This window comes from Syngnathus floridae, chromosome 18, assembly GCF_059516105.1.
Source record: "Syngnathus floridae isolate MCC-2025c chromosome 18, RoL_Sflo_1.0, whole genome shotgun sequence".
Classification (NCBI taxonomy): domain Eukaryota; kingdom Metazoa; phylum Chordata; class Actinopteri; order Syngnathiformes; family Syngnathidae; genus Syngnathus; species Syngnathus floridae.
The window spans coordinates 8916968-8943514 of NC_142430.1; the positions used below are offsets into that span (position 1 = coordinate 8916968).

At 41.8% G+C, this 26547-nt stretch overlaps 4 protein-coding genes and 1 non-coding gene across 9 annotated transcripts; 2 read left to right on the forward strand and 3 right to left on the reverse strand.

Moving 5' to 3' along the window:
• Window positions 1–26: 26 nt before the first annotated feature.
• On the reverse strand, window positions 27–24301 carry bms1 (BMS1 ribosome biogenesis factor). Of its 4 annotated transcripts, none has more exons than XM_088359819.1 (24): window positions 24220–24301; window positions 11377–11530; window positions 5430–5609; window positions 5164–5354; window positions 4971–5050; window positions 4711–4899; window positions 4492–4634; window positions 4282–4403; window positions 4017–4210; window positions 3777–3919; window positions 3219–3679; window positions 3035–3136; window positions 2812–2963; window positions 2650–2731; window positions 2518–2588; window positions 2265–2450; window positions 1945–2133; window positions 1700–1880; window positions 1537–1595; window positions 1317–1439; window positions 1098–1245; window positions 806–981; window positions 545–706; window positions 27–448 (listed from the first exon to the last, which is right to left on the reverse strand). In XM_088359819.1, exons 2-24 carry the CDS (start codon window positions 11409–11411, stop codon window positions 218–220), a joined length of 3600 nt encoding a protein of 1199 aa, XP_088215945.1. In that variant the 5' UTR covers window positions 11412–11530; window positions 24220–24301; the 3' UTR covers window positions 27–217. The 4 variants fall into 4 exon arrangements, with proteins under 4 accessions (XP_088215945.1, XP_088215946.1, XP_088215948.1 ...); XM_088359820.1 differs by lacking the exon at window positions 24220–24301 and adding an exon at window positions 23208–23225; XM_088359822.1 differs by lacking the exons at window positions 11377–11530; window positions 24220–24301 and adding an exon at window positions 5867–6107 and having other exon boundaries at window positions 5430–5606.
• On the forward strand, window positions 8647–8719 carry trnak-uuu (transfer RNA lysine (anticodon UUU)). Its single transcript has one exon. It is a non-coding gene; the product is annotated as a tRNA-Lys (tRNA).
• Window positions 9202–10898, forward strand: adoa (2-aminoethanethiol dioxygenase a). Its single transcript, XM_088359831.1, has 2 exons — window positions 9202–9815; window positions 9932–10898. Exons 1-2 carry the CDS (start codon window positions 9480–9482, stop codon window positions 10367–10369), a joined length of 774 nt encoding a protein of 257 aa, XP_088215957.1. The 5' UTR covers window positions 9202–9479; the 3' UTR covers window positions 10370–10898.
• On the reverse strand, window positions 12034–24306 carry egr2b (early growth response 2b). 2 transcript variants are annotated; one of them, XM_088359828.1, is made up of 4 exons: window positions 24220–24250; window positions 23208–23317; window positions 13966–14123; window positions 12034–13778 (listed from the first exon to the last, which is right to left on the reverse strand). In XM_088359828.1, exons 2-4 carry the CDS (start codon window positions 23300–23302, stop codon window positions 12649–12651), a joined length of 1383 nt encoding a protein of 460 aa, XP_088215954.1. In that variant the 5' UTR covers window positions 23303–23317; window positions 24220–24250; the 3' UTR covers window positions 12034–12648. The 2 variants fall into 2 exon arrangements, with proteins under 2 accessions (XP_088215954.1, XP_088215955.1); XM_088359829.1 differs by lacking the exon at window positions 23208–23317 and having other exon boundaries at window positions 24220–24306.
• nhlrc3 (NHL repeat containing 3) lies at window positions 23890–26354 on the reverse strand. Its single transcript, XM_088359830.1, has 3 exons — window positions 25988–26354; window positions 25712–25911; window positions 23890–25281 (listed from the first exon to the last, which is right to left on the reverse strand). The coding sequence occupies exons 1-3, from the start codon at window positions 26238–26240 to the stop codon at window positions 24682–24684; spliced, it is 1053 nt and encodes a 350-aa protein (XP_088215956.1). The 5' UTR covers window positions 26241–26354; the 3' UTR covers window positions 23890–24681.
• Window positions 26355–26547: the final 193 nt, after the last annotated feature.

The following is a 26547-nucleotide window of genomic DNA, read 5'->3' on the forward strand; positions in this document are numbered from 1 at the left end:
AATAAACTACGAAACATACTGGTAAATCATTTAGCTCTGTACAATTTTAATTCCTGATATTTTGACAGCCTCCATTCACATCATGATTGATCATAAATCAATCACAGAGCTAGTGACACTAACAACCAATTTATTATGTTGTAATAAAACAAGATCCCCAACTTGGATCACCTTTACATAATTTAATACCAAATAAAATGAGTGAAACCATGTCCTATTAGAAATCTTGTGATGATGTCCCTTTAAGACTTGACTTTAGTTTCTTTTGGTCCTTCTGTCCCATGGCGCGATAAAGTTTTTTACGTGCTTCCTTCTGTCTCTTCAGTTTGGCCTCCTCCTCCTTGTCTTTCTGTTGCAGGAACTCCTTGTGTTTGGCATGTTTCACTGTGTGCGCTTTCTTCGTGTTGTACTGATGGACTGTGCCAAGAGCGTGGAGGAGAGCCGCCACCTATAAAAAGCATTTGTTTTTATTCATATCAAATTTTCAAGTTTACTTTGAGATGTTGGATGACAGAAATGACAAACGTCACAGCAATTTACTCGCCTTCCTTTCGTGAGGCTCTCTGATCACGCTGGGCCTCTGGAGGTCTCTCGGGGTCTTTCCTTTCCCTTGAATCAGTTTTGGTTTGCTCTTGTAGGGAAGAGCCTTCTGCAGTGCTTTGGGGATGTGGAGGGGATTGTAATGGGATTGTGTACGGACCACAGGCTGATTGGGAAAAAGAGTCACAGAATTAGGGTTCAGGCATATGAAGGTTGGCCAAATCAGAATGAGGTAACCACAAAACTTTCCCCAGTTTGAGTCTACCTTGTACAGAGAGTCTTGATTGGGTTTGTTGCGAATTCCCAGGTCGTGTTTGAGCTGCCCGAGGGTCCTCATGCCAGCCCAGCTGTCCTTCTGACCCACAGGGAGCAGCAGAGACGTGATAGGGTTGTAGAGCTGTGGAACGGACACTTTGCACCAGGAGCGCAGGAACACAATATCTGCAATATAGTCACAAAGAATCACAGCCTTTAAAGGGGGTGTGTATGATTTGTTGCCACCTAGTGGTAAACTAATAGAATGCAAGAACTTAAGTTCTAAGCATGTGCAATCTCACCACTCATAAGCACCCTGTCCTCAAATGTAGCTCTAAAGGATCCTGCTGGCGTTGACATTGCTTTTTTGATTTGACCCCTGAGGCCAGACACTGTTCTTATCGAGGCCCCTTCAAATTTGGCCACTTCCAGCACTGTATTGAACATGCCCTGAATACAAAAGGAGATAACAATATGAGAGGTGATCTTTTAATTCATTCTTTGGAAAGAAAAGCTCCTACCTTTATGAAACATGTGTTCTTAAAGATCTTGTATGGGTAGCCAATGAGTTTGAGCTTCTTGACGACAGTCACCGACTTATCCAGGTCGAGGATAACTCCGGTTGCTGCGATCCGGAAATTGGCCTGCACGGAGAGAAATACGTTGGGTTGATGGATCAAAAACCTGCTGTGAATGTTGAGAGACAAAAGCACATGATAAGCCTTTCAGCAATTTACTGACATTAATTCCGGTGACTGATTGCAGAGCCAGGAATCCCGTTCCTTGCGGTGTAATTGGACCTTCAGAGAAACAAGTGAGGGGAATATTAATGCAGGAGCATTTTATTAAGCGCTTTCAATAGGTTATAAACTATTTGTCGATTTGCTCTTGGGTCTCAACTTACCCCAGATGGAGGCCCCGCAGTGCATGTGCTGTGGTGTGTATTTAAGAAGCCGGTGTCGCCCGTTGTGATCCTCGATATGGTAAAGGGGCATGGTCTGGAAGCGACGCCAGCCTAGCGATAGTATGAGCGGGTCTCGTGTCTTCAAGATGCGATTATACCAGCGGTGTTTCTTCAGTCTCATCTAAAAGAGAGACAGAAATTTAGACGAAAAAAAAAAAAGAGTGATACCTCATCAGCTTACGTACCTGTAAGTATCCAGCGCTCCCCTCATTGGAGCCCAAACCACCGAGGATGATGGGATAGTGAGGATCAAAATTTGTGATAAATTCACAAGGTAGCGAGGAGATTTCCAATCTGACGTACATTCCTGGCCGGAATCCTTCGTATTGCACTCTCGACTCGTCGTCTAAATCCTCAAACTCTGCCCTGTTCAGCTGTGAGGGAAATACAAATTACAATCAAGCCTACGTCGTGAAAACTAAATTGAAGAACGATACAATGCAATCGTTAGGAGCTCCATAAAAATGTTCCCAAAAGTTAAACAGATGAAATTATGCAAATGTACCTCAGCTTGCTTCTGCATCTCCTCCTTGAGGTCATCAAAGTAAGTGGCATCTCCGTCGTCATACTCGGCGTCAAATCGCTCTTTCAGCCTCCGTTTTTTATCCAAGCGCTTGTTTTTCTGGGCTTCATCCTTATCCTCCTTCATCGGAGTCTCTTCTGTGTTCTCGTCGTCATCACTCTCACTATTCTGTAATCCAATTATTTCTATTAACACTTGGATGTTCCTTGGTCAATAATGAACTTTACAAGCACACCTCAGCTTTATCCTGAGCTCCTTTGTGGACTTCGCCCGTTTCCAGATCCTCAAAATCTCCGTACTCCTCGTCTACAGGAAAGAAGTCTCGATTAAGTTCATATCACATGTCCAAGTGGAATTTTCTACTTGCCATGTTCCTTCAGGAGTGTGGCGGCATCTTGGTTCTCCTCCCATTTCCCCGTCACGAAGCAATCCCGTATGGAGTTCAGCATCTTTGTAGACAAATCCAAACCTTTTAGCTACATTTGATCATATCTATCTATAATCCCATTTATGTGTCATCAAATACTACCTCCTCCAGATCCCAGTTGCGGGAGGAATCGGGGTCGAAATGGGAACAATCAAGCCCATTCGCTTGTAACCTTCTACTCTTCTGAGCGCGGTTGACACGAAAGAGTCCTCCCAACTCCTCGTCGTCGTCATCCTCCTCTTTTGCCTCAGCAACTAGAAAGAGATATGAACATCAATACAAAAATGATTTGCATCTTATCGTTTGTAAAAGCATCATTTGCTACCTGAACCGTAGACCAGTTTTCGCAGGTTGGGCATAGCTTCTTGGTGGCGTAAAAATGTTTCAGATGCCTTCTGCTGCAGACAGTCTTTCCACCGCAGAGCCCCTGTAGATTCAAAAAAAAAAAAAAAGGTCTCACAAAGTGAACTTAAGCTCAAACGTTTAAAAAAATGAAAATATGCATTTACCGATCTCTTCTTGGGTTTCCTCTTGGCTTTCACTCGCCGTCTTTTCCATTGTGATTTGACTTTCATCTTCCTCTTCATCAACATCATCTTCATCACTCCCTTCTTCATCCTCATCTTCTTCAGAGCAATGTCCAGAGTCACCCACTCCACCAGCTTCCTCTTCTTCGCCACTCATCTCTAGATCATCGTCGCTGTCGGCAAAAACGGGCAACTCGGCCGCTCCTTCCGCAACGTCTTTGTTCATCTCCAGCTTGCGTTTCTTTATTGTTGGTCCATCTTGATCACTTGAACATTTAGACTCTTCATGCGCCTCATTCTGCTCCTCAGCGTCACTGTCGTCATCATCATCATCACTGGAGTCCCCTTTGTCATCTTCCTCGTCTTCATTGAAGATCACCTTTCTTCTCTCTCGGTGGCTCATAGGATCCCAAATACGCTCCTCCGTGAGGCCCTCATTTTCTCTGTCCCACACACACATGGAAAATATCAAATGAATTACAAATAAAAATAGTGGTACAAACAATTTCTTTCCCTCATCGTATCCATCTTTTGTTTCACCTGCTCTGTGCGTTGACATCTGCTGAGTCCAGAGTAGCAGAACCGCTGAAGAGGGTCACTTTGCTGGCAGCCATCTTGGCATCCAGAGTGGCGTGGGTATCAATAAGAGACTGGACAAGCTCCGTGCTGGGTCTCATCACCTCCTGTGTCGGAAAGTAAACAATTCACACACACCCAAAACATCAGATGAAATGAAAATAAAAGACTGATGATGTTCACAAGAATTTGCTTCCTACACACCTGGTCTTGAAGAACATGGCACGCAGGAAGGTCGATGTACACGGCGTCTTTGTCGTACACCACCCCACCGACTCCAGCCATGGGTGCGTAAAGCAGCCGCTCCTTCTCATTCAGTGCCCTTTTCTTCTGAGCGTCTGGAAGTGGACAGGGGTCAGGCAGGAAGTTCACATCTGCAACCTCGAAGTCTCCAACACCTGAGAAGAGGATATGCAATTAAAAAAAAGTCATGATTTGAAACACAACTAAATGTTTCAAAAGAACATACCTGGAATATGGACCTGGCTTTTGTTTTTCAAATATGTCCCTCGCAAGTAGCCATAGAGCGACACTCTCCGATCACACTTTGAGTCCGTTCGAATCGTTTCGGGGTCAGTCAAATCCTCCATGCTGAGATTGAGAGCGCAATGCAATTTGCATCAATTCAGAGGGTATTTTTCTGCCACAAAAATAATTAATAACAAGAAGGCGGTCTCACCGATCAACAAGCAAATACGGGTGAGATGTCTGCCAAACCAAAGGACGAAATTTCATGACCGAGATGAAGCGGCCGAGGTTCTTCACTTCCTGCGTTTGATACTCCCCGTACACCATGCCAGACAGATAAAAAAGCTTGGCACCCTGTAGTTGTCAAACAAAGGGAGATTTTTGACATGGAGACTACAAAGGTAACTGAAAGAAGGAAAATGTTCTTTACCTGGTAGACCTCTGTCCAGAAGCGATGTTTTAAAGTTTTCTTGGTCTTCCTTAGAGCCTTGTTGTTCTTAAAGGAATCCAGGTGAGTGAGCACACCCATGATGCGAGGGAAACCATGCACTTGGCAGATGTTGAGGAACTCAAACGTTTCCATTTCAAAGCCAAAGCTGGCATCGATCAACATCAGAACCTAAAAGGAAGAAAACATTTTTATTTAAGTCATTTTTGATTCAAATATCCCTGTTTACAGTCACCACTTACCAGATCAGCTACTTTTGCAAGGTCGATCATGGTATTTATGTCATTGTTACACTCCATGAAAGTGAGACGTCGTTTCTTCCCTGTGAAAAGAGTACAGGGAAATCATTAAACTAAAACAATGTGAACTTGTGACTTTAAGAATTATGACACATCGACCATAAATATAACATCAGAGGTGAAAAGCCAAGCGCACCTGAGACGATGGTTACAGGGCCACATATATCTCCAAGCTTCTGACGCGTGAAGATTTTGATCAGGCAACGGATCAGGGTGCTTTTCCCCACCTTGGGGGGTCCGACTACGACAATCACCACTGGAGGAGGCTCCAGGGGTGTCCGATCAACCAGGGGGATGTGGTGTTTTTTGGTCTTTATGTCCTGCGACCTGGAAATATAGAACACATGGATCAATACAGACCAATCCTCAGATGACACAGGAACCTGGTCGATCTCCATTTACCTGTGGAAGGTCTTGGCCATGCGTACAGCAGACTGTACTGCAAAGGCTTTGGGGTTGCGTTTGCGTTCATCTTTCTCTGTTGAGACACCCTGTTTTCTCAGTTTCTTTCTTTCCGCCTTTGGCCCACTGTGTTTCTGCTGATGTTTCCTCTTTTCCTTAACATTGCCATCCATCTCTCTGGTGTAACAAAATCACAGCAGATATATGACCATAAAATAAAAATGTCTGCCTAAATTTAATTTACAATATGTTATGCAAATACACATTGCTTTTCCAGTCGCGATGTTTTCAGACATTTTCAATACCGTGTAGTTATGAAGCTGCACAAGACTGAAAAAATGTCGACAACATTATATTTACAGACGTCGTGTCCACCATAAAGTCATTTATTGACTAATAAGCGTTTTAAAATGTAGTTAAAGTTGTTGTTGACTCACCCGGGGAATATCCACAAAATTTGAGGACTGAAAATAAGGTTATATGGGGATATTGAGTGAGGCGTGGGTGAGCATTAGGAGATACGTTTCTGTAGTAGGCAAAATCTATTCTGTCTACCAACACTCGTTCTGTGTTTTAAAAGAAAAACAAAAAAAAATGCTAACAAATTTGACAACTCAAGTAAGAAGCATGTATTCACTGTATCCACATGTATTTCGCGAACATTCACCCGGAAATTATATTTTATTTCCGGTTCATCGTCTTCTTCTTCTTCTTTTTCTTCTTCTTCTTCTTCTTCTTCTTCTTCTTCTTCTTCTTCTTCTTCTTCTTCTTCTTCTTCTTCACAACCGGCAAACCAGTGATCATGTACATTACTGCCATCTACTGGACTGGAATGTGAAACAGTAGCACTAAGATTTAACCAAACAATAACCACCCATCTATTTTTCTAATTTCATAAATGATAATTCCCTGCCCCATGGCACCTTATTTAGGGGTCATGACTAGAAAGAGCCTGTAGAGAGTAACACACAGCACGCATACAAGTCAAGTTATTTGATGAATTGGTCCACTTATATTGGTATAGTGTTTTTGAAGGAATGATCCGTCATTTAGTCGAGATGTTATGAGTGTGAGGTAAGCAAGGAGAAGCAATGAGGAGATGAATGACACTGTAGCAAAGCCAATATTTCTACCTCACTGAGCTTGGCTGTTGTACAATCAACACGAGGATTGCCAATTTATTAGTTCCACCCAAATAAAGCAAAGTCTAATATTATTTATTGACAGCAGGTCAGTGTTTTTAATTATGAAAATGAATGTGAGGGCTTTTGGATACTTACTGATACTTTGTATATAGTGATAGAGGTGATATCTGTTGAAATATGACAATTCCGTATTATTTTTATCAAATAATTGGTATAGGAAATAATCTTTCCATGGCAGTAAAATAACATTACGGTGAAGACTGGACTCCCGTCAATCCACATGATGATATGATTAGTTTCGGACTGCTTCATAGTGTTTCCTTGATTGAATTACTTGCCCATTTGAAATGTGAAATATATTGCATTTACTGTAGAGGAATTAAAAGACCCTTGAATTTCACAGTTAATATATTGCTTTGAATGTTGTGTTGATGAGATCACATTTGTTGCACCTTTAATTTCGTTGTACCTCCAGTTTGTCTGTTGTTGTACAATGACAATACAAGCTTTTTATTTTATTTTATTTTAGTTTATAGACACCCAAGTCACCTAAGTTTCTTCATTGGTGTTAAGACTTTGAGTAAAACTGGTCAGTTCCTGCCTCTTACATCCTCAGTCATCTCAGGAATGTCCCACAGGAACCTGAGGACCGGGGAACCTTCACCCTTCTCCTCCACTATGGCTCTTCCGACAAAGACCTGCGCAGGTCAACGTCCATCCATCCGCCTCTCCATCCTCTCGTTCATCACTCATTCATCTATCGAGCCGTCACGATGTGACGGGATCCAGTGCGAACGACAGACGTGAGCTGCCGTCAGGTTGAATCTTCCCTTACGAGGATCCCTGTCAGAGGTGTCCGAGGGTCCTGTTGGAGCCTGGAGTGCCACGCCAACTCAATCTTAGTAGTGGACAAAGTCAAGAGAGTGGGAGCTGTCCCATCAGTCTCCATTATGGGACAGTGTAGTTGCTTCGCTGTCGTGTTCCTGTGGTACTCCAAAGGAGATGCTGTCTCATACATCATCACTGAACAAAGGGCCTGCTTGGCTGAGGGGGCTGGGGTAGAAGGTGGATCCTTCCTGCCCCAGACCCCACATAGACCCACCCACATTCTCAAACACAAGTTACATTGAAGGTCTTAAAGTATGAGGAGCAATTGGTTGGTTATTTTGATTCAATTAATGTTCACTTCTATTGCTTAATGAGTTTATTATAGTGGTTTGTTTGCAGTAACCGTCTGAGATGTTGGAGGCGGTGGGTTTGCACAAAGTTAATAGTGTCTATCAAAGCGGCAACAGTGACAAACGAGCTGGTTGCGCACCAGTGTTTTATACTTTCCCACTTGACTCCTCAGTAGTGACCATACGGCTGCAGTTGACTTCATCATGAACCATGGATGAGATTTTTTACACTTCATTTCCTCTCAGAGCATGCTCGACTCATCCATCCATCCATTGATTTCTTTTCGAACCTCAGTTTCTGCAATTTCTCAAAGCAGCGTTTGCTGGAATGAACAAACATTAGCATTGGCTCTGTTCTTTCTGTTTCCCATTTAGTTATGCAGGCATTTCCCCCTTGCAAAATAATAAAATGCATTCTTGGCTAAGGCTGTGAGCGTTCATTGACAGACAAAAGAGTGGATTTCATTCTGTAGTGACGGCCTGTTTGAATAAGGTCACAGGGGTGAACATATTCGAGACAGTCCAAGACTAAATAATGCCAACTCTGATTTCAGAAAACAAGTTGCGTATTGATGAACACAAAAGCCATGTTGACTGGATGCAAGAAGTGATCCATAAGCAGATGCTATCTGCAGTTTCATTGTCTCTTTATGCTAATTCCGGATATGGGAATGTGTGCGTGCGTGCGTGAGTGCAGAATAAAATGTAATTTGAGAAGTGAAAATATCAGTTCACTCACATAGAACTCCAGAATAACTTCCCTCCATGACACTACAAGGGTTCAGGGTTCAAGTCCCTATTCAGACATTGTGCCATTATTATTCTGGATAAGGCTTTTTGCACACTCCGTAACTCACTGACTCTGCTTATTTTTCTGGAACTGAAGTCCACAGAGCCTGAGTAGCTCAGTTGGTAGAGCATCAGACTTTTAATCTGAGGGTCCAGGGTTCAAGTCCCTGTTCAGGCTTGGTTCCACATACCCACACACTGTCCGATAATGTTGATTGATAGTTAATAGATTTTTTTGAGGAAAACAAAATAATATATTTTTTCACTTTTTTGGAGAATAATAATAGATATATGTGAATTCACTTTTTTGGAGAAAATTAAAATATGTGTATATGAGCCATGATTATGGAACCTCTACTCGGAGCCGAGAGACCGGAAGTAGCTATGTTGACCGGAAGTCGTGAGTTCAATGGCCGATCTGGCCTTCCTCTTTTCAACTGTCGGTCGTTCCCAGCGTTTATGGGTAATGTAGTCCCATCAATTTTATCATCACCGTTTTTGTCACATTTACACAATACTCATTCTAATCTTGCGGGTGAGACGTCACATGCTTTTCTCGTACGACAAAAAAATTATAAAATTGTAATGCTATTGAATATTTGAATCCGATCACACGAATTTATTATTTGTATTGAAACTCAAAGTCTATGGTGCTTTGCGTCTGTTGCGCAGGCGCAGTGCGTGCAGGCAGCGGAGCAAGAGAAGCTTGGAAAATGACCAACGGAAGGAGCACATTTGGCGATGAAATTCGGCATTATCACGACAAAAGCCACATTTTTAACCCAAACTTTGTTATTTTGTGTTTAGATAACGTGGACCAAGAGATTCTGGGTAACATTTCTTGACACTAGGTCGTTTGCGAGGCATTTAAGACGCTTTCGTTAGCGACGGAAAAGGTGCACCTTTAACGTTATTTTTATTTTTTCACATCGACAAGAATGTCGCGAAACAACAAAGTTCCTCTCATCCAGAAAATAGCAAAACAAGCCTTTATGACTTTTAAAGGTTTAAAGTGTTCGGCCAATGGAGATAGTAAAGTCTTTGCAGAAAAACAGGCCAAACTCATCTCCTTGGTGACTGCGATTAGGGCGACGGATCTCAAGATCTCTCCCCAGAAAAACAAACCCACCTCGGGTACGTCGGAACCGGATTCCCCGCCGGTCACCTACATGCACATCTGTGAGACGGACGTGTTCAGCATGGGCGTATTCCTGCTCAGAACCGGAGCCTCCATACCTCTTCACGACCATCCGGGCATGAACGGGATGCTGAAGGTGTTTGCCATTCAAAATTCATGTCTCCTGCAATAAATGGACATCACTGTATTTGCATTTTTTTGGCAGTATGGAGAAGTCATCAGAACAAATTCATTCTTTTCCTCTTTGTTTAGGTCCTCTATGGCAAGGTGAACGTCAGTTGCTTCGACAAGCTGGAAAGTGGCCAGACGGCCCCTCCTCGGTTTGAAACTCCTGTGACCCCATTTCAAAATGCTTCCCTGCGACGATCCTTGCTCCGCTCAGTAGCTGAGTACTCGGAGAACAGTGGACCATGTCTCCTGACACCTCTGCGGGATAATCTCCACCAGATTGACGCTGTAGACGGGCCGACCGCTTTCCTGGATATCCTGGCGCCGCCGTACGATCCGGATGATGGGCGGGACTGTCACTATTACAAAGTTCTAAAAACTGTGGCAGACCCAGACATTGCTGTGATGGAGAATCAGGAGCTTCAGGAAGAGGAGAAGGAGATGTGGCTTTTAGAAATCCCTCAGCCAGAGGACTTTTGGTGTGGAGGAGAACCTTACCCAGGCCCTGTTGTTTCCGTGTGACCAGTGGGACTATAGCAGTACGAGAAATTGCTCAACTCAATTACTTTTGGAAATGGCATTTATGCCCCAGTCAACAGGGAGGGCAAATATGATGTTCATAGTTACCTGGTGTGCTTTGCTGAAAAGCTCAAATTATTTCAATAATCACGATGTAGTAGCCTCATTTCTTCTACACTGAACTTTTTTTTTTTTTTGTGAAGCTAACACTAGATAATGTAGAAAAGACAAAAAGACAATTAGCAAATGCTCTATACGTGTGTGCATGCACACATTTGTTTGTCATCAACAAGGATTAATATAATGCAGATAATGATTCGCGTTGATAGAATCATATCAGCTCATCATCACTGCCCTCAAACATTAAACATGAAACTCTCAAGACTGCTCTCTGAATAGAAATTTCTGGTTGACAGCTTATTCTAGTGTTTCCTTTTTTCTTCTTTTGCAAGTTGCACATGTTATCACAATGCTTGATACACTTATTGAATGTATGTTGAAAAAATAAAATTCACAGACTATATTCAAACAATTGTAATTTCAATGATTTTTATCTGTTAAAAGGAAATCAAACGTTACTCTATTGCCTAGCAGAGGAGGCACAACAAGCAAATAAAGAAAGGTACGATAGATACATATAATTATGTCACTATTTTTCTCACAAAATATATTTCTAGAGGTGCTATTGAGAAGTTTCACCGGATGTCAGTAAAAACTCATGCAACCCACACATACAAAAAAAATCAGAGTCCAGAAATTAAGATATGTGTCATTTGAAATGACTAATAGGCACTTATGTGATAGGACTGTATTAGAAATGATGTAAAAGAATACCTCAGGAGTGATTTAACTATTTTGGAAGAGAGTTGCGGTGCACTTACAGACGCCCACTTTTTGGGCTTGATTTGACACATCAGCCTGACAACGTCACGGAAGGAAGCCATCACAATTCCCCCATTGGAAAGCATTGTACAGACTAGAGCTTAAAATGAAAAATTGATATGACTTACTACATTTCCCCTGAAGTCCACATATGGGCTAGCATTTCCGAAAAGGGAGCTGAAGGGTCGGCCTATTCACTGGAAGTCCGGTTCTCTCAATCTTTCCAAGTCCACGGCAAGCCTTCTCCATGAGCTGCAGGCTTCCAGATGGCGAGCCTCCACGCTGAGGTACAAAAAGAAGAAATTAAAATGATCAAAATTTCTAAATAAAAAAAATCATTCTGGACAATAAGCATGAACAACCCAGATGCTTTGTGTTGCTAAGATATCTACAAAAAAAAGACATTTTAAATGTTTGCCTGGAAAATGTGGCAAAACCAACAACAACAAAAAAACTTTGAATCTTTAATAAAATAATATAATAATATAATATTTTTGTTGTTGTAAAGACATCTTCTCAAAACACACGTCCGAAACAAAAACGAATTAGCCATAGCCTGTGCATTTTTTAATACTATAATAATAATAATAATAATAATAATAAATGAGAAATATTAAGAAAAATTTGGTTCCATTTCCATATCTACTGCCACCGTGCAGATGTGACACAATTGAGAGACTTTTTTGGCTATGGAACAAATACTTTGCATGAAAGGTCACAGTTTAAGGTCTTTAAACATGAGTGGGTGAAGGTGATGAGTCACAAATACCATATATGGCGCAACGTGGGATTCATCCTACCGCATTTTATTTCCAGCCTCATTATAATAAAACTTTTCTTACATACACACAATACACTTTCCATATATTGTACCACTTCCCTTTGTTATAAGAACAATAAAACAAATGTGTGTTTTTTTTCCATCCATTTAATCAATCCCACAACAAACATGTAAGTTTTTTTTACACTACATTATTTTTTTCCAAGTGAATATTTAACATTTACACGAGACTGAGTACAAAAATAGAATGCATGTCTCAACTTTACATAAAAACAAATATACATTGCATTAGAGTCTCTCAAATCAGAACATACAACAAGGCACGACGGAGAAATGCGTGTTAGAATTAACACCGTTTAAATGACGCTACTAAAAATTTTATTGCAGTTATTTCTCATGAGATTTTTCCTTTTTTTTTTTTAATACACATAAAACAGCCGCCCTTTTTTTATTATGACTATATATTCAGTGCAGACAAAGTGCAATTATGGCAGAGCTGTCACCTTGAAGCGTAGTCGGGTGCACTTACGCGACAATTGAAATTCACCAACCGTTAGCTCATAAAAAAAATTCAAAAGTTCGTCTGTTGGGTTAGTACGGACATGCAGACGTGTCCCACCTAAGCACAAATGCCGCCGGTGCGCTCCAAAGCGGAACCGATGGATGAGGACGAATTGGATTTCCTCTCCTTTTGCCTCAGGTGGATTTTGGTATGCCTCTTCCTCTCGTCGCTCCTGGCGAACTTGCGGCCGCAGAAGTCGCAGGCGAACGGCTTCTCCCCCGTGTGGGTGCGTATGTGAGTGGTGAGATGGTCGCTGCGGCTGAAGTTGCGCATGCAAATCCTGCATTGGAAGGGCTTATGTCCGGTGTGGATGCGGATATGTCTGGTGAGCTCGTCGGAGCGGGAGAAACGCCGGTCGCAACCCTCCGCCGGACACGGGTAGGGCCGCTCGTGGATGGGGGTCTTGCTGGGTCTGTTCGGATACTTTCTGGGTCGCAGGATGGGCCTCAATGGGAGATTCTGGGGGCTGTACGCGGAGGGGAGCCTGGCCGGGCCTCCCCCCTCGGCGCTCGGACCACCCAGCGTGTAATTTCGAATCGTGTTCAGCGGGGTCAAAGGTGGCGGGACGCGGAATGTATCGAGGGCACACGGGCCGAAGGGTTTTCGATCGGGGATGCTCATGTCTCGCTGACAAGCCGGCTGGAAGAAGCCAGGGTGGTAGTCGGGGATCATTGGGAAGAGTCCCGGCACGTCTTGGCCGCCGTGCTGCTTGGGGGACGAGTACGAGGGTGGCGGGTAAGAGGCGATGTGGCAGGTGGACGTTGAGAGAAACGCCGACGGATCCTGATACACCTCCGCGCAGGCGGCGGAGGAATACGGAGGCGGAGGGGAATAAAGCTGATGATGCTCGACTTGGTTCTGATGGGCTGCGGCCATGCTGCAACTCAAATTTCGGCTCGAAAACTGACCCGGAGAAACTGGCGAAGCCGGAGAAGAGGATGACGACGTGGATGGAGGAGGGGGAGGAGGAGGAGGAGGAGGAGGATGGGCGACGTTGAAGATGCCCGAGACGATGTTGATGACTCCTTCGGGGTTCCAGTTTGCGGGATACTGGGAGTCGATGGAGAACTTCCCCATATATGTGAAGGTCTGGTTGCGGTGTGAGGGAGCTTGTGAGAAGCCGCCGGAGTAAGAGGAGAGGTCGAGAGAGCGTCTCTCTGCGTTCATCTCTGCACTCATTAATGGATCTGTGGAGAAAATAAAACAGATCATTAGTGAAAGACCTTGGCGATGATTAATACAAACATTTTCAGTGCATTCATAGAACTCACAGGTTAACATCTAATTTGATTCATATGAAATTTAAAGTTATCATTTTCAAAGAAAGAATTATTTCACAATGTATTTTTTTAATGAATTAAATCTCAGTCTTACCTGGAGCCACATTGATCTGGTCGTAGTGGGGTCCCAAATCAGAGTTGGGAAAAATTGCGACGGACGTGGGCAAGCCGCCGGCGATGTCATCCACGGAATAAACGTTCTCAAACCCCCCGAGGGTCATCGGCACCTTCTCCAGAGTTTTGGCCGTCATCCTGGCACAAATACAACTCGTGCGAACAAGTTATTTTGAATTCACACCCGATTGTTTACAGTTGATCCACCACGCGTGCGTTATCGCTGCATGGCTTTATTATGAGAAGAGAGCAGAGGAGCGCTCCATAGTTCGAACACGCTCGTAATATTATTCTCGAGCAAGCGGCGGGCCCAGGCACTATCTCGTACATAAGGGAACCCTTTTCAATGTAGTCACAACGTCATTAACCAAATATGGAGTGGGCGTAGGGGGCGGAGCCTTCCGTGCCGATTGGCAGGGAAGATCCGTGACGTTGCAAAGTGAAAGTGGCTCGAGCGTTAAGAGGAAAAAAAAGGGGAACATATAAGACATGATGAAGAATTTAAAAAGATACATAAGCAGTAAATACAAAGCCCGAGCGTCAAACTCTTCACTTCACTATTTTTGTTTTCCCAGCAGCGTAATATCTTGCACTTGTGCTTCTGAAATAATAATTTCCGGCTCAGGTCTTAAGCCCATAAAAGGGTGAATCCGGTGAACAGCCTCCCCTTTATCGGTTTCGTTTCCGTTGTGATAAATGACGGAAAGTGACGAATTTTATCGAGGGGGGAACGCAACTTTGAACCACAATCAAATCAGAAAGAGCCAGCAGTTAAATTTTTTTTTCAATCTTCACGGAAACTCTTTCAGTGTGATTTCACTGTACTGGACTAAATATAGCTAGAGATAATGAAAATATGGTATTCATTTTAAATACATTTGATAATTTCTATGAAATAATCCCCGTGTTCCAGTGAGCCCGCCCCCTTGTGGCCTCCTAAAGTACAGTCGCTCTCTCTCTCTCTGTGTCTCACCCACACACTTGGCCACCTCACTTAACCTGGTAAATCCCCTCCGTAGGCGCTTGTTACCATACAGAAAAACATTGGCTTCAAATAGAATTTGCTTTCCATGTAGACACTGGTTTGCACATCCGGCTCACACTTCACAAGGAGCGGGTTCGATTCCACCTTCGACCCTCCCTGTTTGCATGTTCTCCCTGTGCCTTCGTGGGTTTTCTCCGCTTTCCTCTCACATCCCCAAAACATCCAAAAGCTATTTCAACTTTCAAACCATGGCACCGGTGACCCCAGCGTACACATTAAAAACCCCCAAAGTTCAAACTTTACCGCTACCAAATCCATAATTCTTCTTTTAAGCTGCTCTCCTGACAATTCTAGTTTTGTGGTGTCACAGAAAGCTTTTCATCGTTTACTGTCTAGACACATGAAAGCATGAGAAGCGCTCTGATATCAGTCCAAGATGGAGAAGAAAAAAGGAGAGTCACCATTGATGAATGAGAAAGCTACGGGAGGGACCTTCTGTCATGGGCACATGCTTCACACAGTCTGAATAACAGTAGTTTTGTGGGGCATTAATCGGACTAACAAAGGGTTACTGTAACGTGTCAAACTCTCGGCCTGGGGGCCAGATACGGCCCGTCACATCATTTTATGTGGCCCGCAAAGACAAATTTTACTTTGTGTCATGACTAAAATTACAAATTGTCTTTTAAAAACAGAGATCTTGCTAGCATTTTTATTGCAATTCATCTTTTTAAACTCCTATTTGAACTGATTTATGCCAGTAGAAGTTATGAAATTTATGTTCAGTCTAAAAAAAATGATCAGAAACTTTTTCTGTACATACTGTACTTTGTAGATAAAATAAAAGCTGTGACTAATGAGGCTCGTTTGACAACAAATTTGAATAAATGTATTTTCGCCACACTTTGAGTGTGAACTGAAAACACCTCAGCTGGACATCACAGTTTGCAAATTGTTATTGTTAAAGTTTACATTTCACAGAAAAAAAGTTTTACCAACTTTAATGTCTGCATTATGGATTTTAATTGGTATTATTATAGTTTTCTCTGTGAAGTGTTTGGCTCTTTGCCATCATGCCCAAAGATTAAGCACATTATTCTTTGGGAAATTCTTCTCATTTGCCTCAAAACAAAAAAGCATCACATGATGTACAGTAGGTCATTGACAGCAGCACCAATGGAAGGTTGCATGCTTGGAACATGATTGTGTAAGAAGCTCATTGACAATAGCTCAGCCTTCACAAAAGCTTCTAAGTTTCTCCAGAACACTGAGCGTGTTTGAAAAAGCCGGCATTAATCAAACTCATTTGAATGTTTCACATTTCGAAGAATGTTTCTTGACCGCCTCCAGTAAGTCAGACGAGGAAACGGTTGGGCTTTTGGGACGTCCTCACATAATGTGGCCTGTTTTTCTCTTGTCTCGCCCACGGATGCAAAAATGTTTGCACATTGTGGCGGGGAAGCAAAGCTTGAGTGAAAGCCCTGCATAGAATAGGGGAGGAGAGATTATTTGCTGAAGAAAAGAAAGGAGAAACTTCTATTTATATAGTCTCAAAACTTTTTGGATTCAAAGATTTCAGATGGTTTGTATATTGTATAATATTTCCGATGCTGAAATTAAACGAGATTTCCCCTTATGGATTCGCTCTTACAGGTTTCAAACCTAATGAGGCTTCCATCTTCACTTAAGCTCAAATTGCCTTACTTTGGTTCCTTTGCCTATTAATGACTCTGCGGGAGGAGATAAAATTGGGGAGAGGGTGGGTGCTTTGGATGAAGGAAAAGCATAAATCAAAAAAAATAAATGATCAGAAAAGAGAGTCATAGAGGGAACAATGAAGAAGAAAAAGAGTTTGGTTTCTGATATTGGTTTGATGGCCGCTCCATTGCCAGTCTTGTATTTCAGCAAGAGCATCCGGGGGTGGAAAGCAGCAGGGGGGGTAGGAGGGGGGGGGGGTACGCTCCCCTCCCGCTCCCCTCCAGCTTCTTCATCAGAAGATCAATCAACATTTCTCTGCTGCAAACACAATCCCTCTGTGTGCTACTGTTTTCTCTGCTCAATTTAGCCCCGAATCTGCGCTACAGTTCAACTTGTATTTCAATTGTTTCATCTTTCTTCTGGATGTCACTAGGGCTCCTGAAGTTTTTGGACTGAGAGAAAAACAATTTTCCTATACTGCAATTAATTTTTTTTGTGTGTTGAGGAACTGTGGGAGATAAATGTGCTCATATAAAAAGACAAAATAAGAGCAGAAACAGTGATTTGCCCATCATTAATTCTTACAGGAATTTATCAGGAATAACAAAATTTTTTTAAACGATTTCCTTAATTTCTTACATTATGAAGTTAAACTCAATATATGCTGCTGAAATATTTTCTCAATTCAAATTCTATAAAAATGTATGTATGTCCAGAGTGATGGCAACAAATAGAATTAATAAACAGTCAACATCTTTGCCCTGCCTTTCTTCACTTCATGTTGCCTTATATTGTTTGGATGCCATCGTGTCTGTCAGGGCCTGTCACTGTCCACCCACAAGCTGTAGTTTTCACTGTCACCCCAAATTGCAAAGCCCCCCCCCCCCCTTAACAGTCCTTCCATCCCCCCTACCACTCCTTCCTTCCTTCCGCTATAAGACATACTCAGGGGCACACACACACACACACTCACACACTAACAGGCTGACCATGTGGGAGATGTCGGCCTGTTTGGCCAGCAGATTTTCTTTCTTCTTGGGGCCGTGGGTGGTTTCTGTTTTTCTTGGTAATTCAGTGTAGGTGGCTCTTTTCTCTATTGAGACTGATCTTTTTTTTTTTTTTTATAGGGCAACTCAAATGAAGTATGACAGCGGAGAGGAGAATCATTGGAATTGTTAGTGTTATATTATTTATTGAAGTTAATAGCAACTTAATTTTGCACAATACCTCACGATTTGTAAACTGTAAAGTTTTTAAAATGCACAAAACTGTACAGCTGTGGTCTCTCCGGTTTCGGAAGTCTGCTGGCAATTTTTAAATCTACAAATCCAGGTTTGCCTGCTAAACGAATATGAGCTCTTCTTCCATCCTGTAATGAGGGCAATATTAAGAGCATTTAAAAGACCGCTGTTCCAGGACATTAGCATTAATGCTTCTGATGATGGTACACAAGTCAAATGTCAATGGTGGAGCCTGGCTCAGTCTAATGACTGAGACAGGATCCTTTTAATGAGAGCATACCAATTAATTCTGACCTGCTGATCTTAGCCTGCTCCCCTGTGATCCACCAGACACGAGAGTCATTCCGAAACTAAAATAGCGAGAGGAGGAGTTTGCTACCTTGTCCCCCATGCAAAAGTATAAAAACAGTTTTTTTATGGTCCGACAAGTCCACCAATGCTGAGTATTGATGGTCAGAGACAAAGAACATGAAGCAAATAGCATCATCAGACACAGTTCATCTTCACCTGTTGGAAGGGAGCGCTTCATTCATCTTCCAACACCTCCCCAGAGCTGGTCAGATGTCAGTCAAACAAATGGCCTCACTAATTGCTCTTCACATTGAGACATGAGAGTTGGTGCAACTCGCCATCATCTCCTCCTGTGCCTGTAGCATAGCATGTAAAGCTGTACAAATACGCTTGACGTTTCCCCATTAGCCTGTCACCATATTAATCATGCAGCAAGGTTCCCCCAGCAATACATTGCTGTCCATCAAGTTAATTAAACACTATAGAAGGGATAATTAATGTCTCTCAGACTTCCATTCTCCTTCAAGTTGAATCTATTGTAGTTGTTTTCCACCATTTTGTATCTCAATCAAACAAAAACAGCACAAAAAGGTCTATATAACATAATTAAATATGTCCGATTCTGGAGTTTGCTTGTTCTCCCTGTGTCTTCTGTTTCTTCCCACGTTCCAAATAAAAGTATATTGACCACTCCAAATTGTCCCTTTCTCCAGAAATCTTACATTGATTTGTCGTTTTCAAATTCACTAAAAGGTGATCACATCATGTGCGAATAATAATCACCACTAACACATAGAGTGTGTGTGTCTGTGTGTGCCTGCATGCACACGTGTGTGTTTTTGTGTGGGAGGGTGTCAGGAAGACAAATGACCTCAGTGTCATATAAGCAGTGGAAGCCATATCATTAGCCTTAGAGTTGAAAAGAGAATCAAAGATATTTATTTTATGCCACTTGCCAATTCAATATGGTCCTTCCAATTTAAAATGATGATGTCGGGAGATAAACCGGGTAAACATAAACAAGACAAATCTAAATTCAACTTAGCATCTAGATCGTCATCAACTTGGCACATTCTAGAACAAATATAAATGTATAGAGCTTTTTTTTTTACTGCAATGAGAAAGACTCATTGATCCTCCTTCACTCAAGCCATGATACATGGGCAACATTTAAAGCGACTGTTGTTCCCTGCAGCACAATATTTTACCTATATTGATTCAGTCTTGACATTAAAAAGCCACTTTGTGACTTGTCTTAGTCTCTTTGTCAGTCTTCAGACAGACAACATGATGGTGTCCATGTTGATGTCCACAAACAGAAAGACAAATCTTTTTCATTCTGATGAGATCTACAGAATTCTTATAGTCGGGAAAATACGGTACATTGGAAAGACCTTATTAAAACCAAAAGTGGCTTTTCATTTTTAAACCCTTTTTACTTTTCACCTCCAGCAACATTTCTACCTTGCCAGGTTCCTTTCGTCTTCTCCCTTATCTTCTGTCATCTCGTTCTTCGCTCTGACAGGCCGACAAAGATAACTCGCATCATCTTGCAGTGATCACACGCACATTTACAAATGCATACACTACATCCCACCCACGCGGCCTATATCTGACACTTAACTGTGATAAATGTGCGACCTTTGACCTCCAATACTCCTGCTGCCTTGAATATGAAAAAGTTCACCTCAATTATTCTCGCTCATCTCATCAACTCACAAAAAGGTGGAGCCAGTGGGAAAAGCAACCCCCAAAAAAAGTTCTCTGGAAATACATTTTGCTGGTGCTGATGAATGAGCCCCAACAAGGTTTCACACAAACTTGAAGAGTAATTCCATTATGTCCGCTCACTAATGATACTGGTGAGTCTCGGGTTTCCTGCTGGAGAAAAATGGTATGAAACAATACCTGATTTTAAGCTTTAATCTTGTTAAAACAGCGTAGGAGAAAGCTCATTCGCTGTGTTCATTTGGCAGGGGATGAGTAGTGAAGAGGTGAGAAGGAGACTTCATAATCGCCCGTTAATATCAGATTGCCAATGTGGGAAGTTTCGATAACAAAGGAGCAGCGTGTGACTTTGTGTGTGTCCGTGTGTGTGTGTGTGGGAGTCGGCGGTGATGGTGGGGGGGGTTAAGGGTCTTCATGTTGCCACAACAGAGGATGAGTGAATTAGAAAGGGCTCCAACCTGAATGCTGATAAATGTGTTCATAATTGAATGCCATTCACTTGTACAGACACTCGTTAAACAGCAACGTGACCGAAACGTTGAGTCGATTCCACGACAGGTATTTGAAAATGATATTGAAACAGCCGATGATAATCTTTTGGATGACTGCTATGATTAATGAAGAGATAGAATGAGACGTTGTCAACATAGGAGCTCGGTTAATCATCTTCTTTGGTTTGATTTAAAAGATAGTTTTATCTGATGACAGTCAATCCAGCCAATTATAGGCTTCACAACAAACTGATATTCCAAAATTAAATGTTGAAATGAAATAAAATATCTAAAAATATATATTATTTTTAAAAAAATGTATGGTAATAAAATTGCTAACCATATCTCTATTTTTTTTAAAGCCTAAAATGATGCGGCGGGCCGTATCCGGTCCCTGGGCCTCGACTTTGACACCGATGCTCTACTTCAATATTAATTATAGAGTACATACATTAAATCATTAACGATCCCTCACTGATTATGAGGAAGAGATAATTTGTCCGTTATTGCCTTTTCGGCAAGGTACAACTTGCGTGTTAAATAATCTTATCTTCAAATTAAGAAACCCCCTGCACCTGCTCCCTGTCATTGAGGAACCAAAACGATCCCATTTATTAGATTGGAGTAAGACGATGCCTGGAGAACAGCGCAGAACTTGATCCAGTTGTTGTTTTGCACGTGTTAATTGGTGAGCAACACAAGTGCGGCCAAAACATTATTACAGGCGTAAACCACCACAGCAGGGTATTGCTGAAATTGAATTACACCGAGCCATTGTTTAATTTATCTCCCAACGAGTCAATTAGGCACATCGAGCTTTTCGGTTTCAGGCTCATCTCGACGGGAAAGGGGAGAGTTGACCTAGTCGAGTCCACATCAACATTACACAGTGGAGATCAAATGGATTTCTCATCATTTGGCTAATGATAGGAAGGCAAAATGAAAGCTATTTTAAACCTCACTTGTGCTTCTGCTGATGGTGATAAATTTGCTGTTAGATTGAATCGTGCTGATGATGAAGATGATCGCATCCAAACATAACATCATTTATTACCATCTTCACAATAGAAGGATGTGCGCTAGATGGAATTTTCTTATTAGTTTGAATTTTCCATTTTTCTTCCCAAATAATATTTAGCCTCTATTACACCGAGTGATAAATTGGGAAACTTTTTGCTTGAGCTGAAGACCCTAAGATGGTGTGTATGTTTGGAGGTGATATTTGAAATTTATTTGTTCCTTCTTGAATTATTCATAGTCAGGACTGGAGTGAGTTTCTATCTTATGGCTGTAGCCTGAGTCACGCTGAATCAATACACTGGTCATAATTTATCAACAATCAATAGTGCATTTACTTTGTTGTTAACCTTTACCTTACCCTACATAGATGATTATTCATTTTAAAAGAACATCTCGAACATTAACTTGAACCATATAAATTGTCCATAAAAAAGAAACAAATTTGGAGTTTTCATTTTCACATGCTTTAGTGAGAATAATCGGATCTTTTTTTAAGGATGAGAAGAAATTTAGCACTTAACTTAGGCTAGCATAAAACAATCTAATACAAAAAGCAGGATGGTACTTTTGCATTTCTGCCTTTTTCTATTTCACATCAGCAAAGCTCTCACTCACTCAGCAGTCTTGCCAATTAGTGGTTTGTTTCTTCTATTTCATTTCCTCCCTGACCATAGTCCAAAACTACAGACAATGCAATTACGGTTGACGTCTTGTCACTCTTGTCTCGTCGTCATCAGAGAACAAAAGAACCCCGAAGATAGACGACCCGTAAGTGTCTGTCCCAAAATAAAGACTACAAGACAAATTTCATTCGTGGGCCATGAAGATTTGAAGAGGCATAATAAATAACAAATATTTTTGCACCCATACAAGATCAATTGATCTTAATATTTCAGTATAAAAAAAATTTAAATGTAGAAAATATTCCATTTTTCTTTATAAGGAGACTACAAAATTGTGTTGAACCACCCAAAGCAGCCACTTAGATTGAAGTTCTTGAACTCCGGACTTCTCCTCCTCCTCCGTACTTCCTCTACCTTGTTCTTGACAGGCCGCTGACCCAGTTCCTTGTCCGTGGAAAACTACAGAGCCAGTCATTATGGCTAAAGCGACAAAAGATTCTGTTGAGCGGCTGTGTGATGTTCAAACACTGATTCTCCTGTCTGCCTCAGCAGGATGGAGCAGAGAGGGGCTTCATTCATGTACAGTCACAGCCTGTTAATGTTCAACCACAGACAGGAACTGATTGGAGTATTTCTACGCCCCCTCATTATTCCACACCTTCATCCATAGCTACAAACATCTGCAAGATCAACTCAAAGGAAGTTTCAATTTCTTTCGGTGAACAGACCTCCCTAACCCCTTTAATAAGGTGCATCTAGCAAAACCAGGATGCCCTCTTTGTTGGGAAAGGAATCCCTCCTGTGTGCGTGGAGAAGGTGTGTGGGAGTGTAATGTGGGCGTTCCCCATACAGAAAGTTTGTAAAGGCCAACCCACACATTGGGATGCCGCCTGCATCCCTGCCATGACATCCGACTGGAGCCTGTCAGCAAAACAGCCAACATGGCAGAAAGTATTGAAGAAGAGGGCAACGGGCAAAACAAAGGGGGAAAGTGTGAAGAAAGGGAAGAGCGTGTGAGTGTAATGTACACTGATATGGAGAAACTTTGTGTCGGTGGGGCCATCCTGGTGTGCAGAATTGTCTCACTCCCACACTCGCATTCCTAAATGGAAGGCAGCAGAATGAACGTATGCAGTGAGAAGTACCTGCATAAAGCAAGAAGATGTGTAGGAGGTGATGCTCCTTTCTCGGCTTTGAATGACATCCAAAATAGACCACACAATGACAAAGATTTGGTCATGCTTGGCTGAAGTGACTGGAATCAATCAAAGAAAATAGAAAAGGGAGGCTCATTTAGGTGAGGACTTTGTTTAACTAGAGCATGAAATTAGCGTGACTAACAGCAGCAACATTAACATCGTGAGCAATTAAGCAATTAAACTCCATTTAATAAAAGAGTCTATAATTCTAAAATACTAAATTTCATGTCATTACTAAAATTGCAAATTGTCTTCACTTTTAAAAATCACCTTTTTTTAAATATTTGAACAGTAGTCTGATTTGAAAAATTATTACATTTATTTGGGTTGACAGTCAAACTATGACTACAATACGGCCGGTGACAAAAATTATTTTAATACCCCTGCTCTAAGTCTCACATGCTCTTTTGGAGTACAATAAACAATTAATGAAATATTTTAACATTGTCTTTGTGCATATCAAAGAATAAAATAAAACAAAGAAAATACCAATTCATAGTAAACACTACTGACCATCATTTCACGGTGCGTTAGCACCCTCTAGTGGGGTAAAACGGAACAGTTTTACTAACAAGGAAATCAATTTGATCATGCACTATTTCTACTTTGATGAATGATCACTGATAAGTTATTTTGAGATTTTTACTTTTAGATTATATAAAACATTTAAGACAGTAGCACATAAAGTACATAGCAGGTATGAACAGCATAAGCATCCCATTACACTGAACTTTGGAAGGAGAAAAACAGTAGGACAGCCACAATGAGGTCAATCAATTATCCACATACAATATTTCAAAGTAGAAACAAAACCAAGACCATCACCCCATCACTTGCTCTTACACACGCACACCTCTGCTCAGCCAAATTTATCCAGCATGATAATGACAGAAATGGACTCGGACAATACTAAGTCCACAAAAAAAAACAATCATTTACAATATATTTTTTCACTTACGATGCATGTTGCTTAGTGCGACTTGTGGCGTTCCTTGCCTTGAACAAATCTCTTTTTTAGCATGGAGTGAGCTGACGTGCATGGCAGTGACGATTTGAAGCTTTGACATGCGCTAATGACGTCTGACATATTAAGCAGAATGGCTTGTTCAACAAAAAAATATAAACTGTGTTCATCTTGATATTTTCGTTTAGCTGTGCATTTTTCCCTGCCATTTTGAAAGCAAAATTGACACTTGTTTACTCGAATGGGTTTGCCTCACCTGCTTTGTGGAAGTTCACCTTATGCGCATGCGCGTTTGACGAAACTACCATATTGAACTCAAGCGAAGCGAACACGCAAAAAAAGTGAAAGATCGCCCTCTGGTGGCAAAAGAGAGAACTGGCCAAGAGGGCAACAGGGAAAACACATACATACACATAACGACATAAAAGACATTCATTTATGCATCAATTGTCTGTATTATAGGAAAGTCCCACCTAAACTGAAAGGGGTGAACTTCTGTGCCTGCTGGGCACCAATCTCAGCCACGTAAAGCGCCCCTGATTTTAGGTCCAAGTCAACCAAATGTGGTTTGACATCATCAGCAAGTTGAATCACACTGACCACCTTGCACTGACCAATTAAACCCACCGGCGGTGCCTCCAGGAGTGAAATTTGGTTGGTGTTGAGCTGGACTACAACAAAATATTTCTTGTCCGGGGTGAGGCGGACTGAGTACGGGGCATCCTCGGTGAAGCAGCTCCCCCAGGAGCCCAGCCAGCCCCCCGTGAGGGAGTTGAAAACTTGGATCCTCTTGTTTGCCCTGTCAGCCACCCATACCCTTTGAGCACTGTCGATTGTCACACTGTGAGGGATGTCGAACTGAGCTAGGCCTGGTCCCTTTTCTCCATGAACCCACAACACTTCCTGGTCTTCGGATAATTTGATGAGGCGATTATTCATCCCACCGTCACCGTCTACTATGTACATTTCCCCGGAGTCATGGACGAAGATCTCAGCCGGCTGGTCAAACTGCAGCGGATGAAGCCCGGAGCCGGCTTGCCCTGGTGTACCAAGGACCTGCAAAATGGATTTTTTCTTAATAGATTTTGTCTGGGAGTGTGATTTTCTCCAGTGTAAAATGTTTTTCCTGAAAATTCAAGGTTGGGAAACTGGTTTGCTCAGCCAAATTGTCTGATAACAAAACAAAACTAAGCATTGCAACTTCTGAACTTGATACACACTCATTTCTCATTGAAATGAGATCAAATTATTCTGTTATGTATATTGCAATGTTGAGTTGGTAATACAAATCAACAGTATTGGTTTCGGACCTATTGTGATTTTTGTTTGTACAGTATTGAAAGATGTCAAACGTCACAACATTCTTGCAATGACTGAGAGTAGGAGAGGCCACAGACTTTAAAATAACAAACTAACTAAGAGGAAGTTTGAGAGACAGTAAAGTACAAAAAAATCAAACACAAAAGCATCATTTTGCTTTGTTTACCTGCAGAAGATTCCCCGATGGTGAGTACTGTTTGATGCAATGGCCATACGGACCATTTCCCACATCTGTGATCCAGACAGTTGGGTTTGACAAGGCATCTGCTAAAAATATACCATGGGGCATCTCTAAGGTACTTGTATTCCAGTACATGAGGAAATCGCCTTCTGTTGTAAACACCAGCACCTTGGGCACATTGTCCCCTAAAGGAGGGAAACACCACAACACCATGTTGGCATAAATAACAGAAACATATATTTGCTAAGAATCGGGATTTACCTCTCTGTGCCACATAAACGACACCAGCATACTGGTTGACAGCCACCCCGAATACATTCCCAGAGAAGAGTTCTGGGTTTTTGGGCCAGGTCACATCCAGTTTGAACAATGGCCTGCCCAGGAGTTGATAGTCTTGTCCGAGGATTGAGTTGCCAGCCTGCTGAGGGCTGAACACATCGTATAGCAGCATCATAAGAAATAATAAAGAGACCATAGCGGTCAATATTAAGCACGTATAGCTTCTACTTTTCATCGGCAGCTCCCGTACCCTTTGGAATAGCGTTCGTACACAAAAATACTGCTCGACCGTTTCTTGTAGTACTGCTGAGTTTTTCCTGTTTACAATTTACTTCCTGGTTAATAAATGAACCTGCGTCAAGTTAAAAAATGCCTTCCGATAAAAGGATGTAGCTGTTACATTTCAACACTAAAATACTGAATTATTTATTTCACTGCGGGTTTAGAACAACAAATATATTGTCCAAATATGTGATTATTAATGTGCTCGCCCTTCTATATCGAAATACATGCGTAACATTTCAATATGTTTTATTTGATCA